Source organism: Martes martes (genome assembly GCF_963455335.1).
Source record: "Martes martes genome assembly, chromosome: 16".
Lineage (NCBI taxonomy): Eukaryota > Metazoa > Chordata > Mammalia > Carnivora > Mustelidae > Martes > Martes martes.
The window spans coordinates 40,653,784-40,669,013 of NC_137904.1; the positions used below are offsets into that span (position 1 = coordinate 40,653,784).

General features: G+C 46.1%; 1 protein-coding gene across 1 annotated transcript in view; it reads right to left on the reverse strand.

The window, feature by feature from the left end:
• The window catches only part of B4GALNT2 (beta-1,4-N-acetyl-galactosaminyltransferase 2 (SID blood group)), a gene marked incomplete at both ends in the record, with an annotated part of 40,084 nt that overhangs the window by 5,872 nt on the left and 18,982 nt on the right, over positions 1-15,230 (reverse strand). The window contains 6 exons of the mRNA XM_080826641.1: positions 2,590-2,676; positions 3,817-3,997; positions 5,441-5,478; positions 6,692-6,798; positions 13,364-13,501; positions 14,056-14,244. Of these exons, the coding sequence (XP_080682767.1) occupies positions 2,590-2,676; positions 3,817-3,997; positions 5,441-5,478; positions 6,692-6,798; positions 13,364-13,501; positions 14,056-14,244 (740 nt within the window). The remainder of the gene's footprint in view (positions 1-2,589; positions 2,677-3,816; positions 3,998-5,440; positions 5,479-6,691; positions 6,799-13,363; positions 13,502-14,055; positions 14,245-15,230) is intronic.

The window sequence follows — 15,230 nt, forward strand, 5'->3', positions numbered from 1 at the left end:
AGCATGAACGACAGCCAATGAATCTCCTGTACACAGATGTACCCACTCCGGACAGACAGAAAATAACAGAGAACTCCAAAAATGATTTAAAATAAGAATGTTCAAGCAATGGCATATATATATTCTTCCCCCTCTTTCTTTTTACAGAAACAATAACTTCCTCTTCCCTCGCTCATTTTGTATCAGCATTAAGAAAAGCCTTCCCCTGTGTTTTCTCCTCCCTCCTTCTGAATGCCTCTGCACAGAATTTCATTATACGGGTGGACCACAGTTGATCTGATCGGTGCATCCCACTTCTAAGGTTTTTGTGCTTGCAAACAATGCTGCAGTAAGGAACCTCGAACAGACATCATTTCACACAGATATAAATATCTGTATGATAATTTGTAGAAGTACAATTGCTGGGCCAAAGGGAATGCACATTCCAAATGTTGATCAGTATTGCCAAATTGCCTCCGGAAAGGCTGTGCCCATTTCCATTTCCCAGCAGGAGTTTGTAAGAATGCCTGCCCACCCCAGCCCCCCGCCACTCCTTGTCCAATACTTTCTGATAATGAATGTATTTTTCATTTGCACTTTTTTTAGTATGAGACTGAGCATATATTCTAACAGCAAAAAGGACCGTTGAATTTCATCTGTTGCCAACTGTGTATTTTTCCATTGGCTTCCTAGGTGTTTGGCTTTTTGTTTTGTTTTGTTTAGGTGGTTTAAACAAAAACAAACACATTTACTTATTTAGGATGCTTGGGTGGCTCAGTCAGTTAAGCATCTGCCTTTGGCTCAGGTCATGATCCCTGGGATCGAGTCCCGCATCAGGCTCCTTGCTCGGTGGGGAGCCTGCTTCTCCCTCTGCCTGCTGCTCCCCCTGCTCGTGTGCTCTCTCTCCCTGATAAATAAATAAATAAAATCTTTAAAAACATTTACTTATTTAAGTACTCTCTACACCCAAGGTGGGGCTTGAACTCCCAATCCCCAGATCACGAGGTACAAGCACTACTGACCGAGCCAACGAGGCACACAAGCCTATTAACTGTTCTTATGGATTCACAGGCACTTTCAAGTAAAAGTACACCTTTGACTTTAACGTGTGTTGAAGATATTTTTTTCCCCAATTTGTTCTTTGTCATTTCCCTTTGCTTTTGGTGGGTTTCTGTCCAAATAGCATTTACAATTTTTATGTATTTTATGTATGTAGTCTTCTCTTTCTGGTCTTTGTGTTTTTGTTTTAAGATTTTATTTATTTATTTGACAGAGAGAGACAGCGAGAGAGGGAAGACCAGCAGGGGGGTGGGAAAGAAAGAAGTAGGCTTCCAGCTAAGTAGGGAGCCTGATGTGGGGCTCAACCCCAGGACCCTGCCCAGGACCCTGGGATCATGACCTGAGCTGAAGGCAGACACTTAATGACTAAGCCACCCAGGCGCCCCCCGGTCTTTGTGCTTTATGTCATATTTAGAAAGGTCTTGTACTCTGAGATTTTTTTTTTTTTTAAACTGCACATGTTTGGGATGCCTGGGTGGCTCAGTCGGTCAAGCCGTTGCCTTCGGCTCAGGTCATGATCCCAGGGTCCTGGGATGAAGTCCCGCACCGGGCTCCTTGCTTGGCAGGGAGCCTGCTTCTCTGCCTCTGCCTGCCACTCTGCCTGTTTGTGTGCTGTCTCTCTCTCTCTCTCTCTCTGACAAATAAATAAATAAATAAAATCTTTTTTAAAAATTAACAAAATAAACTGCATGGGTTTTGTTTTTTTTCTAGCACTTAAAAATATGAGATAGTTGGGGCACCTGGGTGGCTCAGTGGGTTAAAGCCTCTGCCTTCGGCTCAGGTGATGATCCCAGGGTCCTGGGATTGAGCCCCGCATCGGGCTCTCTGCTCAGCAGGGAGCCTGCTTCTCTCTCTCTCTCTCTCTCTCTCTCTCTCTCTGCCTGCCTTTCTGCCTACTTGTGATCTCTCTCTGTCAAATAAATAAATAAAATCTTTAAAATATATATATATATATGAGATAGTTGATCAGTTTGGAATTTGTCTTGGTGTGATCTATAAGATGGATTCATCTTTTTTTTTTTTTAATTTCTTTTCAGTGTAACAGAATTCATTGTTTTTGCACCACACCCAGTGCTCCATGCAATATGTGCCCTCCCTAGTACCCACCACCTGGCTCCTCCCTCTTTTTATCTTCCTTTATCAACGCAGTTGTCCCATGTGACTTCTTGGATCATCCATCTCTGCACCCTTTAATTTGGAAAGCTACCTTTCTCACAGGGTACAACTCCAACGTATCTGTCTCTGGGTTTCCTATTCGACTCCATTGATATTATCTAGCCATGGTCCAATACCGCTCTGTGTTTATATCTATTACTTATTAAGATGTTATAATTGTTGTTTTTTTTTCCAGAATAAGCACAACCACATAATAAGTTAAATACAATTAAGCAATATGAGAGTATTAGAATTTTTTTCTCATTTGTCAGGTATCATTTCAGAGCGGTTATTTTCATCAATTCTCCTCCTTGGCCTCAAGAGCTGATCCCTTCTGAGTTTCACCACTAGGTCGACAAGACCCCACCCTGCACCCCCCAGGAGCCAGGGCCTTACCTGGTCCGGGGTCGTATAACTTGGGGATGACGGGATAGCGGATGGTCACTGGAAACTTGACCACCGAGGACTCGGACTCCAGACTCACTGGAGGGAGAAATAAGGTCAAGGAGGGCAGCACGGAGTCTAGGTCACTCTCCACACTGCCCCAAGGTAGATGATCTGCAGCAGGGAGTGAAGGCTCAGTAAAGAAATGTCCTGCCTGGAATGAGACCCCACTGAGTTGACAGCATTCTGGCCCCTGACTTGTTGTGTGTCCCTGGGGTAACTGGCTGAGTGTTTTGTTTTGTTTTTTTTTAATTAAATAATCTCCATGCCCAACATGGGATTTGAACTTACAACCCTGAGAACAAGAGTCACCTGCTGACTCTTAACTGAAGCAGCCAGGTGCCTCCTGCTGAATGCTCCTTAACTCGCATTTCTTCCACTGTGAGAGTCTGGTGGGGTAGAGTAGGCTTCGAATCAGAGGGCCTGGACCGAGTTTGACTTTGCCATTTATTATCTGAACTACTTGGGTAAATCAGTGCTTGCTTCGGCAGCACAAATACTCAAATTGGAAAGATACGGAAATCAGCATGGCCCCTGAGCAGCGACTCCACACAAATTCGAAATGCCTTGGGTAAATCACTTACTCTCCTTCTCCAGCTACAAACCCAGGATACCACCACCCGCACTGTTTTATCTCACAGGGTCATTTGGTGAAGGGAGATGTTTGGCAATCTATAAGTAGAGAGGGTGCTCTCTTTAGTTCATGGTCATGCATAATCTATCCTGTGTTTCATTTTTCTGCTGGTGTCCTGGGAATGCATCCTGGGTAGCTAGTCAAAAGAGAAAAGAATGACTTTAATTCCCCCACATCCCTCTTTTTCTGTTAATGCCCAGGACAAGATATTGATGCATAGACTGGGTCCCTCCTCTCTCACAGCTGAAGTCTTCAGCTCTGAGAGCTACGGATAATGGGGAACAGAGCCGGCTGGTTTCCAGGTGCAGAGCACAAAGGATCTGCCCTCACAGGGAAATGCATTTTCTTCAAGTCACACCAGAGGGTCAGTGGCAGCATGGGAGTAATGTTGGGGACAGTAATTGAGAAGTTGGATGTCTACGGTTGGAAACAAGAGTAAGTGAAGAATCCTAAATGCTGGCAAGCTTCCTGGAGGAGAAAGATTTTAAGAGGGCCCAGTGGTGTCTTCCCACTCCCTAAGCATTTTGCTTAGGACAGGCTCTCACCCACATCCACCCGGCGGTGCTGGTACACTGTGCTGGTATAAGTCACGTGCTGGAGGATGAAATTCAAAAGCTTCCGGTCACTGGTCGAAATGGTCAGCCGCTTCTGGCCTCTGCCCTGCACCACACTGTCTGGGATGTCAGCGAGGGTGTTCAGTGTCCCCAGAGAAGCAGTCAGGGTGACCTAAGGCCGGTGAGGCAGAAAGACGCTAAATGCGAGGGAAGGCACATGCCCAGGGTGGCCAGCAGGGGGCAGAGAGGAGGCGTCCCCTAGCGTCCCTGGGAACTGGGGTCTGGCGCCAAAGCCGTTTGCTGCTCTGTCCCCAAAGAAGGACAACCAAGTCCTGGCGACTCGTGTGTTCAAAGGCCACTGGTCTCTTAGGTCTTGGCTTACGGGATCCTATTCTTCTAGATTTCTCCTTACTCGTGCTGGCTGCTCCTTTTGATTTCCGACTTCCTCCTCCTCCTCTGTCTAACCTCCCAATGCAGTTTTCCCGGGGTTTGGTTTCGTGCCCTTTTTCTTTTCCTATTCAACACCTTCTCACTAGAGGTGGCGGCTTGAAATACCATCCATATGCTAATGACTTAAATGTGTGTCTCCAGCCTCGTCTTAAAATCCAACTGCCTGGCCGGTTGCTCTGCGAGGAGTGCCACAGGCACCTGAAATCTTCACAACTGAACCACTGAGTTTTCTCTATACACCAGTTTGCCACCCCTTCCTGGTTCCCCCTGCCCCTTCATCCATTCAACTGTTGCGGTCCCTAATGGAGGTCATTCCTGCTCTGCGTGAGTCCTGTTGCGTCTACTTTCAACATGTAGCTAGAACTGGTCCCCTCTCTCCATCCCACTGCTACTCCCTAAAGCCCATCTCCTCTCGTGCCTTCTCGTCCCCTGGGCAGCCGGATATTTTTATGAAAAGTACAGTGGGTTCCCCCACACCTTCTGAAAACACTTCGGTCAGCCAACAGGTGTTTTCTGAGATGCAAATGATAGGTCCTGGGAAAAGAGTAGTGAATAAAACCAACTCCCCACCTTCAAGAGGCTTATATCCTAGTTGGGGAGAATGGCGGTTAAGTATATCATGATGCATGTAAAATAATTCAGGTACAGACTTATCACCCACTCCAACCTCTGGTGTGCAGAGTAGGAAAACTAAAACTACATTTCCCAGACTCCTTTTTAGGTTAGGGTTTAGGTTAGGTTAGGTTAGGTTGCTGTTTGCCTTCCCTGCCCCGCCCAATCAGCTCTAGGAACAAGGGCTGGATTTGGAGCTGCATTAAGCAGGAACGAAAGGCAGGGCACAGAGCCCCCGTGTTGCTGGCTGGTGCTAAACCGATGGAGGCAACAGGCACCCGAGCCAGGGCTGTGGCGACAGCTTCTTCTTGCAGCAAAAGCAGCAGCCTCTGCACTGACCTGGGTTTCTGGAAGTCCTCCTTGGAGCTCCGGCCACTCACACGGCTGGAAAAGTCATGCCTTCTGGAGGCATCCCTACCCCCTCCCCCACCTTGGACTCATGGCAGATATTGAATCTGGATGAGCACTCTGTCAAAATCTGAGACCGGCCACCATTGGGGATGGGGCGTGGGCAGTGATGCCAAGTGCAAAGGGAGCTGGGAAGGGGACTTGCCTCATAGATGGGGGCCTCTGGTCCTTCAAACTGGAGACCTGGGGGACACAAGAGAAAAGGATAAAAAAACACCATTTGAGAGAATGCCAAGGGCTCCCTGATGCTCGCTATTTTCCCGATGACTCCCTTACATCCTTCCAGAATCCCTTCCAAGCTCATCTCCCGTGCACAGTGTTTGCTGACCACTCCTCGCTCCCTAGGGTCCTGTTGGGTGGTGTCCCATGGTCCTTCTCAAATTCCAGTGGATCTAAAGCCTCCGATGCCCATCCTTAGCACGGGACGGGTACTGTGAATTAATCCCGCCCCTTCCAGATATCTCTGTTACGGAAGGGAAGGCAGCAATGGATAAGTAATGAAACATCTTTATATGAGGTTCCTAGAATAGTCAAACTGGTAGAGATGAGACAAGACATTCTACAGAACTGTGGTTGCCACAGGCAGGAGGGGGGGAGGGAGGCGGAGCTAAATGGGTACAGAGTTTTAATTGGGGAAGATAAAAAATTTCTGGAGATGGATGATGGTCACAGTTGCAGAACACTGAGAATATACTTAATGCCACAAAACTGTGTGCTTAATAATGATTAATATAGTAAATTTTATGTTATGCATATTTTACAATAAAAAAAGGACTCATCCAAAATGGCGAATTACTTTTCAAATGACTATTCAATTCATCTAAATGACTAAAGCAATTCATCCAAATGTATGTACTTTAGAATCTATCTCTGTGCTCATAATATGACTTAATTCAAGTTCTACTTCAAATAGAGCCTCCCTATGGGGCCTTAGATAACTTACGTCATCTGTGAAATTGGCAAAATAACATTTACCTCCCAGGAATGTGGTGCTGAACTACAGAAGTGTGTAGAAATCCCTTGTGGAGGGGAGTTTTAACCGACATTAAATATTCTTTTCAATATGCTCTCCCAGGAGATGGGCACATCTTTGCCTGATCTCATGATGCTGGAGGACACCAAAAAGACAATCATGTGCTAAGATTCCTTGAGGCACACAGATTTCTGTCCTCTTCTGTGTGATTCCGGATCCCCGGGGACATCATAGCACCCAAGGGTGATCCCCAATAGTGGAAACTTTAAGACTAACCCCTAAGTGAAATCATGTCAAGCTTCCCACATTTTGCTGAGTACACAGCAGGTACTCAATAAATGACTGTTCCCTTCCACTCCCCCATTTTGCTTAAGAAGAGTTAAGAAAGTTGTCTGGTTCCTCTCCACATGGAGAGCTACTTACCTGGGATGGGAACTGTATGCAGGGGCATCACCTCTACCCCATGGACCGGATATCCAAAGGGGAGGTTGGGCTGAGCCAGCAGCGGCGGTGGATGGGGCAACCCTTCTCTGCAGGAAACAGAACCAGAACTGTCAGAAGCTGCTCTCACGCGCCTCCCTGGTTAGTTCTGAAAGTGGTACCTGTACCCGGAGCTCTGAGCTGCCAATGGGGAGAAATTGAAAGTAGACTGCCCCATTCACCCCTCCATTCCTTCCCTCCTTTATTCACCCTTGAATTCCCTCCAGCCTTGAATTCCCCAAGAGTCCAGGCCCTTTACAACAAAGCACATACAAAATTAAAAACACAACCAGCAGGGGAAGAAGAAACAAAGTAACAAGACCATCTGGGCAAACCCAGCTGTAGCAGACAAATGCCAGGGTCACAGGTGAACTTCCTGGGAGTCAGGGTGTAAGGCCATGGGCGGTCAATATTCTGGTCTTATCAACAGGACAAAGCAAACAACTTCAGAGGCAAATAAACCTTTTCCTGGTGCTGAAGTCAAAAAGAAAATACATCACAAGAAATGTGATTTGTTGCCTCAGTATTTTCAGTGCAAACACGGTGATGATTTTCATGTGGTTTTGTGGTTATAACAACCTCAGTCAAGGGCAAGCACATCACGAGCCAGCGAGATTGATTCTTTGGCAGACTAAGGTAATATGGTTGAAATGCAGCCCTCCGGGATCAAGTGTAGCCAAAGGTATCATTTAGATCCCCTGGAAGAATGATTAGACTACTGTAGTGAATATTTATGGGAATACAAAAGAGATGAAATTTTAAAATGGGAAATGATGAAAATAGGCAATTAACAGAAGGAGTGCAAATGACTAATGCATAAATGAAACAAGCTCAGCTTCAGAATTAACCTGGGAAATGCAACTTTAAAGACAATGAACCGGGAACAGCTGGGTGGCTCAGTCGGTTAAGCGTCTGCCTTTGGTTCAGGTCACGATCCCAGAGTCCTGGAATCGAGTTCTGCATCAGGCTCCCGGCTCAGTGGGGAGCCGGCTTCTCCCACTGTCTGCCACTCCTCCTGCTTGTATGCTGTCTCTCTCTCTTGCTCTTTGACAATAAATAAATAAATAAAATTTTAAAATAATAAAAAAAATACAAATACAAATAAATTAAAAAATAAAAACAATGAACTGGAGGTGCCTGACTGGCGACTCCTGATTGTAGGTTCAAGCCCCACGATGGGTGTAGAGATTGCTTAAAATAAAATAAAATCTTAAAAAGAAACCAAGGAAATACTTTTTCATTAATGTTTCAAAATGTAATCATAAGGAGTATTGGTTAGGTAGTGGGTATCTAAGATACCCACTCGTCATGAGAATGTGAATTAATGTAGACACTCTTGAATGCTATTTGCCTGTATTTATTAAAAGCAGAAATAAGCGCCTCTCATGAATGAGCGATTCAGATGCTAGCTAAGGGGAAAAACACCTGCCTGTGTAAGCAACAACATGCATAAGGAGGTTCATTTCAGTTCATTTGAAATGAACATCTTTATACACATCTGAAGGAGATAAGGAAAGAATGTAAATATAATGTAAGATGATTATTATAAATTATGTAAATGTAATAATGAAAATTTCCCCCAAATTTGAATATCATTCAATAGGAGAATGGCTTAATAAAATTCATTGTATTCATATTCATAGCTGTATAGCAATTAAAAGGAAAGAACTAGGGTGCCTGGGTGGCTCAGTGGGTTAAAGCCTCTGCCTTTGGCTCAGATCATGATCTCAGGGTCCTAGGATTGAGCCCCGCATCAGGCTCTCTGCTTGGCGGGGAGTCTGCTTCTCCCCCACCCCCCCACCCCGGCCTGCCTCTCTGCCTACTTGTGATCTCTCTCTCTATATCAAATAAATAAATAAAATCTTTTTTAAAAAATTTATTTATTCGACAGAGACCACAAGCAGGCAGAGAGGCAGGCACAGAGAGAGGGGGAAGCAGGCCCCCCGCTGAGCAGAGAGCCCATCTCCATCCGAGGACCCTGAGATCAAGACCCAAGTCGAAGGCAGAGGCCCAGCACACTGATCCACCCAGGTGCCCCTAAATAAATAAAATCTTTAAAAAAAAAATAAAAGGAAAGAACTAGACATATAAATGGCTCTTAAAAATGTACTTAACCGGGGACTCCTGGGTGGCTCAGTCGGTAAAGCATTCAACTCCTGGTATTGTCTCAGGTAATGATCTCAGCGTCATCAGTTTGAGCCCGGTGTCCGGCTCCAAGCTCTTAGTGAAGCCTGCTTAAGATCCTCTCTCTCCCTCCCCTTCTACCCCTTCTCCTTCTGCCTCCTTCCCTTGCTCAAGCACTCTCAAAAACAAACAAAAAAAAACTTAAAAAAAAATAACCAAATTGAATGAAAAAAGCAAATTCTAGAGTAATTTGTTCTTATGGTGTCAATTACATTAAAACCATACACAGATGGGTGAAACAGAAGAAGGGGATGAAGCAGAGAGTTGTGTATAGAGTTGCTGAATCACTGTATTGTACGCCTGAAACTAATAGAACACTGTGTGTCAACTACACTGGAATTAACATGAAATTTAACAATACACACAAAACCCCAAGAGTATATGTTTATGTGGCTATAGCTATACTCACATATGTATGTGATTATGTGTGTTTGTCTGTGTGTGTAGCTGTGTAAAACAGTGTGGAGTAATCTATACCAAACTCCCAAGGGCAGATTGGGTTGGCAAGGGAGCCTATCATATAAGGTAGGGGAGCAAGGAGAGTTGAGGGGGTCAGTTCAAGTGGACTTTTTTTAAAGGAGCATTATCTGGGGTGCCTGGGTGGCTCAGTAGGTTAAGTGTCTGCCCCCTTTGCCCCACCCCTGACCTGTGTATGCTAGCTTGCTCTCTTTCTCCCAAATATATAAATAAAAGAGCATTATCCGTGTACTACTCTTTTTTTTTAATATTTTATTAATTTATTTGAGAGAGTGAACATGAGAGGGGGGATGGTCAGAGGGAGAAGCAGACTCCCCACTGAGCAGGGAGCCCCATGTGGGACTCGATTCTGGGACTTCAGGATTATGACCTGAGCCCCAAGCAGTCCCTTAATCGACTGAGCCACCCAGATGCGCCCCTGTACTACTTTTTAAGTGAAGTGTCATACGGAAATAATCAGACTCAAATGAACGAGAGATCTGACCCAGTATCAAGCTAACTCATGATTTCAAAGATACAAACACGTGGTGGAGACCAAGCACGCAGGGCTGGTGCTGCGCGCCAGGGGTGGTTCCCCCGCCCTCCTTCCCACATCAGACCTGGCTCCCCAGCCGAGGATAACAGGCGTGATCTCCAAATGGGGATTTGTCGGGTTCCTGCACACAGCAGAGAGCATGTAAGTCATGAAACATCTCCATTTTATACTCGCAGAGAGTTGTCAGGCTTAGGTGACATTCGCCAAGGGCCAAAGATTCTGCGTTATTTATTCTATGTGATCCCTTTGCCCCTATGCTAAAGTGGGTACAAAGAGACTAAGAAAATCCCATTCCTGGAGGGGGACAACCCAGACCAAGACACCAAGAACTAGAATACTAGGTCATCTGTTCAGGAACAGGAATGAGGCAGCTCTGAATGCTACCTTCTGGAACATTCCTTTTGTAAAATTCTCAGAACTGGAAACTGCTCTCCCTCCTAAGACCCACCACAGCACTTCCTCTGACTAGTATCGCAACACCGAGCTTCGGACAGAGCTCCTGGGTTCCACACCATTTGCTGAACATACCCTGGGGGCTGCAGAGTGCCCACGGTCACCCCTCAGCTCTCGGTATGTTACGGTGGCGGCAGAGAGGGCGATGCGGAGGGTGGAAGGGACACAGGGAGGACCGGCTGACTCTACCCTCTTGGTTCTGTTGTGAGCTCCCTGGGAGCAGGCTCTAGATCAGCTCGGTCGTTGCATCTAACTCAGTGCCTTGCTCAGGGCATTCTGGCTGTGTCTCTGGCTAACGGAGAAAGATCCGAGGCTGTGGGGTGGGGAGGGAGCTGAGCCTCTTCTTCCCTGGCTACAGCCATGATGACAGGAGGCCTGGTTCACGTCACTGATTATTACTGGGCTGTTTGTTCTGGTACCTTCGTTGCCAGGTATAATCCCAGGAGAGCTGGGCATTTCCCCAAGCAAAGGAGGCCAAGTGAGGACACGGCTAGCTCATAGCCTTCCCTGCTTGAAGTCATGCTCCTTCTTATAATTAATTCCTCTGCCCAGCTCCCTCCAGACAGCACCCCCTCCTAAGAGTCCTCTGATTCACGTTCTCCTACCTCCTCCGTTCCCCCGTCTCACTGTCTCCAGTGTCTTCCAAGCTCCCTGCCTCTTCTCCCTTCCCCCACCACACACCTCCTGCAATGGATACACCTGAGATGTTCCTTGCTGGGAACAGTCCTGACCTCCTTCTCCCAGCAGCCCCACACTGCCCAGACCAGAGACAGAAGCCATCGTCCCGCAGGAATGTGCCCGTTTCCCCCACACCATTCATTACATGTCGCAACAACTCTCCATAGGATTACTATCCTCCTTTTACAGAAGAGGGTAGGCAGCCTGCCCAAGGTCATCTGGCTGGGATGTGGAGGAGGCAGGACCCGAACGCAGCCCGTCAGCCTCCCTGTTAACTACGGAGCCCTGTTGCTCCTCACACAGCCACATGGGGGCAGGGTTCACATCCCTGCCAGAATCATCTATCTAACCCACTGGTTCTTTGACTTCCAATGCTGCCTCCTGTTGGTGTCCCCATTTCTGTTCTGTGGGGTCACCCATTTGTATGTAGTTGGGGGGCAGGGAGGTGGTAGTTGAGTCCCCCGATCAGCCCTGGAGGGCCCTTTCTCTTCCTTGATTCATGACTCAGGCTCAGCCAACCGGGCACCTGGGGACCATGCATCCGAGAGGCACAAACACTACTGTTCCAGCAGTAGACGAACATTTACCTTCCCACTGACTACGCAACGGGTCTCCCTGCCTCCCCTATACCTTCCCTTTGATGTATTCTCCACGAAAAGCCAGAGCGATATTTTAGAAAAGTATCTCTAAGAACTTGCCACTTTTAAAAACCATTCAGCTCTTGGGGCGCCTGGCTGGCTCAGTCGGTGGGGTATCGGACTCTTGCTTTCAGCTCAGGTCATGATCTCAGGGTTGTGAGATCAGCCCTGGGTTGGGCTCTGCATTCAGCGTGGAGTCTGCTTGATGTTCTCTCTTGTCCTCTTCCCTTCCCCCCATTCATGCTCTCTCTAAATAAACAAATAAGATCTTTACCAAAAAATTGTTCCATTCTTTGCATTACTCAGAAAGCAAAATGCATGCTCCACCTCCTGGCTTACAATGCCCATCATGACTGGCCTCTCTCTGGGCTCATCCCACCAGCCCTCCCCTGAGTGACCAGGGCTCCAACAGCCATCACCTGCTTGCTTGTCATTCAGCCCTCATGAAAGCACCCCATGCCCAAGGCTCTGGGCCCTGGATTAACTCTTCCTTCCGAGCTTCTCCTTTACAGGAGATGGTGGGGACTCCTGCTTGATATACAAATCAGAGTTCAAGGTCACCTTCCTTCATCATCCCATTAAATTTTATGCCATCAGGTAACATTCTACCACACTATTTTTAATTTACGTCTCCATGAAGCACTAACAATGATCTAATATTTAGGTGATTTATATATCTCTTAATGAATTACGTGTCTCCTGGGAGAACCAGAGGAGCAATAATTTTAATAGCAAACCAAACAATAGCAGCAGGTGATATTTTTGTAGTGCTTGTATATTTCAGGCCCTTCATGAGTTACTAGCTCTTTGTATGTTAATACAGTGCACACTACAAAGACTTCAAAGGTTATGAAAGAAGTATCTTTATTATAATTTTCCATATGAGGATAGTCAAGTACTAGGAGGTGAAGTCACTTGCCATCCAGCCTATTCTAGAGTTCAAGTCCCTAATCATGGTGCTCTTATTTTTATTTTTTATTATGCCATACCTTCTGCTATAACTCATAAATGATTGCTGGAAGGAAGGAAGGAAGGAAGGAAGGAAGAAAGGAAAGAAAGAAGGAAGGAGAGGGAGGGGAGGGAGCAAGGGTGGGCCTGTCCAGCCCTTCTGTGCTCCTTGGTTCTTGATTTCTTAGCCTGGTCATCCTATCACCTATGGTTTTGAGGAGGTTCCAACATCCTTCTGACAAACACCCTTTTGATATAAGCCCATCAGAATCAATCATCGCTCTTTTCAACCAACGACGCAGGCCTATACACCCCAGGTGTGTCATTCTAGGCCCTGCATATAGCACGGGGACATATGTTCCCAACATAAATGAATTAGAGGTGCACCTTGCTGCAAAGTCACCTGCTGTGAAGGCTTGGATGCTGGAGTTGTGCCACCAACACCACATGGACATCCCAGACTATTTTCATTCCTTTGCTCTGTTCTTACTATGAAATGTTCTAGACATCCAAAGTTTGGTAAATCTTCATTTATGAGTCATTTTTCTCTGTTCTCTCTCCTTGCTTTATTCCTAACAGTTCCCCCCAGGGACTCCTGCAATCAAGGAGTTCCTCTCTGTTTTCTTGGGACCCACACCCTCAGGACACAGAGAGAACTTTTGCTCTACCCCAGGACCGAAGAGCCCTCACGGTCTGCATTACCTCCTCTGAAAGTGTTCAAATTCAGCCTGTCTCCTTGCTTTCACTGCTGGGAGCTCGGTCTGGCCATAGGCATCCTGAAAGTTGTAGCTTCCCTGCTGTGTGGTAGCCTCGCATTTGCACCGGTTTTTCGGGAAGAGCCTAAAACCAGAAAAGGACTGTGACCATGGAGTGGGCAGGTAGGCTGGTGGGTGAGAGACCCCGGGTTCTAATCAGTGTGAGTTTCACCCTGAGAATCTCCTTTCCATATACTCACCTGCCCTACTCGGGAGGAGATTCTGGAATCCCAGCAGTGGCCCCTCCCAGAGATACAGGGGTCGGGTGGAGGAAGGGGAAAGGGAAGAAAGCCCGCTCTCTAGAATTATCCCCAGCACCAAATGGCTTTGAACTTGAGTCATGTGAATGCCCATGGCATCTGGGCCCCACCAGAAGAGGAGGCCAGCGGGACAGAAAGGCAGCATCTTTCTCACAGTTTTAGCCAAACAGACCCTTTGTAGTTTTAAGGGACTTTGCTCGGTGCTGTAGAGAGCACACAGCACCCTGCAGACCAGTCCTTCTCCAGGTCCCGCAGTTTGGATCACTTGAACAACAAGCACAGGTTCGGGAAGGCGGGGAACTGGCAATAAATTGGGCACAGTAAACCGTCGGAGGAACAAGGGAGACATTGGACCAACGTGGAATAAATTGACTCTCACCAGATTCCTTCATAGGTAAAGAGCTTCTTGAGACGTTCCTCAGGTAGGAGCTTCGGGATCTGGTCGGGCAGAGCAGAATGAGGGAGCTCTGGCGTGGGGCTACTGAACTCCACACTTCTGAGTAGAAATACAACAGTGCCAAGTCCTAAGAGAAACACTGAGATCTTGAGACGCTGCAGAAACTCAGATCTGTTAGAAGACAAAAGAACAAATTCCGTTAACATCTTTTTTTTTCTTGATCACCTAATAAATGACTTGACTGTGTAATGTTCGTGGGAATAATAACTTGAGGAAAAATGTAAGTGAAATACCTTATACTGCTTACCAAAAGTGATTTCTCATTTTAAAAAGAGAGTAAAGAATCAAGCTGCAACAAAGAGACTCGGAAAAATCACAAAGCAAAGAATGGGCAAAAACATCCCAAGGGGGACAAAAAAGAAAGTAAGGTTTGCAATACTTATGTCAGCATAGTTGAATTCAAGGCCAAAAAAAAAAAGTATTAAATAGGATAAAAAAGATCACTTACAATGACCAAATACATGACCCACAAAACAGATGTAGTGGTCATGAACTTTATCCACTAAACAATAGCATTAAAGTACAGATAGCAGGGCACCTGGGGGGCTGAGTCAGTTAAGCATCTGACTCTTGATCACAGCTCAGGTCTTGATCTCAGTGGGTTCAAGCCCCGTGTGGGGCTCCACGCTGGGTGCAGAGCCTACATTTAAAAAAAAAAAAAAAAAAGCACAGAAAGCAAACAAAAAAAAGAAAAAGAAAAAAAAAAGGCAGAAGGATTACAAATACAAAGATAGTCTTAGACTCCAACATTCTCACATCTAACACCTAACACTCTCGCAGCTCAGTGCTTCACAAATCAAGTCTCCAAAATATATAAAACAGTATAGCAACTAAATGATATAATTCATATTCTGTTAAAGAGCTCTTACAACACTTACAAAAATTGGCCACGCAAAGAAAACTGCAATCAAGTAGAAATAGTTCAGATCACGTACTCTGACAGCACAATAAAAAATGTAACCTCATGAAAAGCCCGCTTCCCCAACAGCATGGAGATTTTAGAAAGGCTTTCCAAAGCAACCCTTGAATCACGGACCTCGGAATGAGAATATAAAGATAATAAAGACATTACCTTCCAGAACTATGGAACACACTCA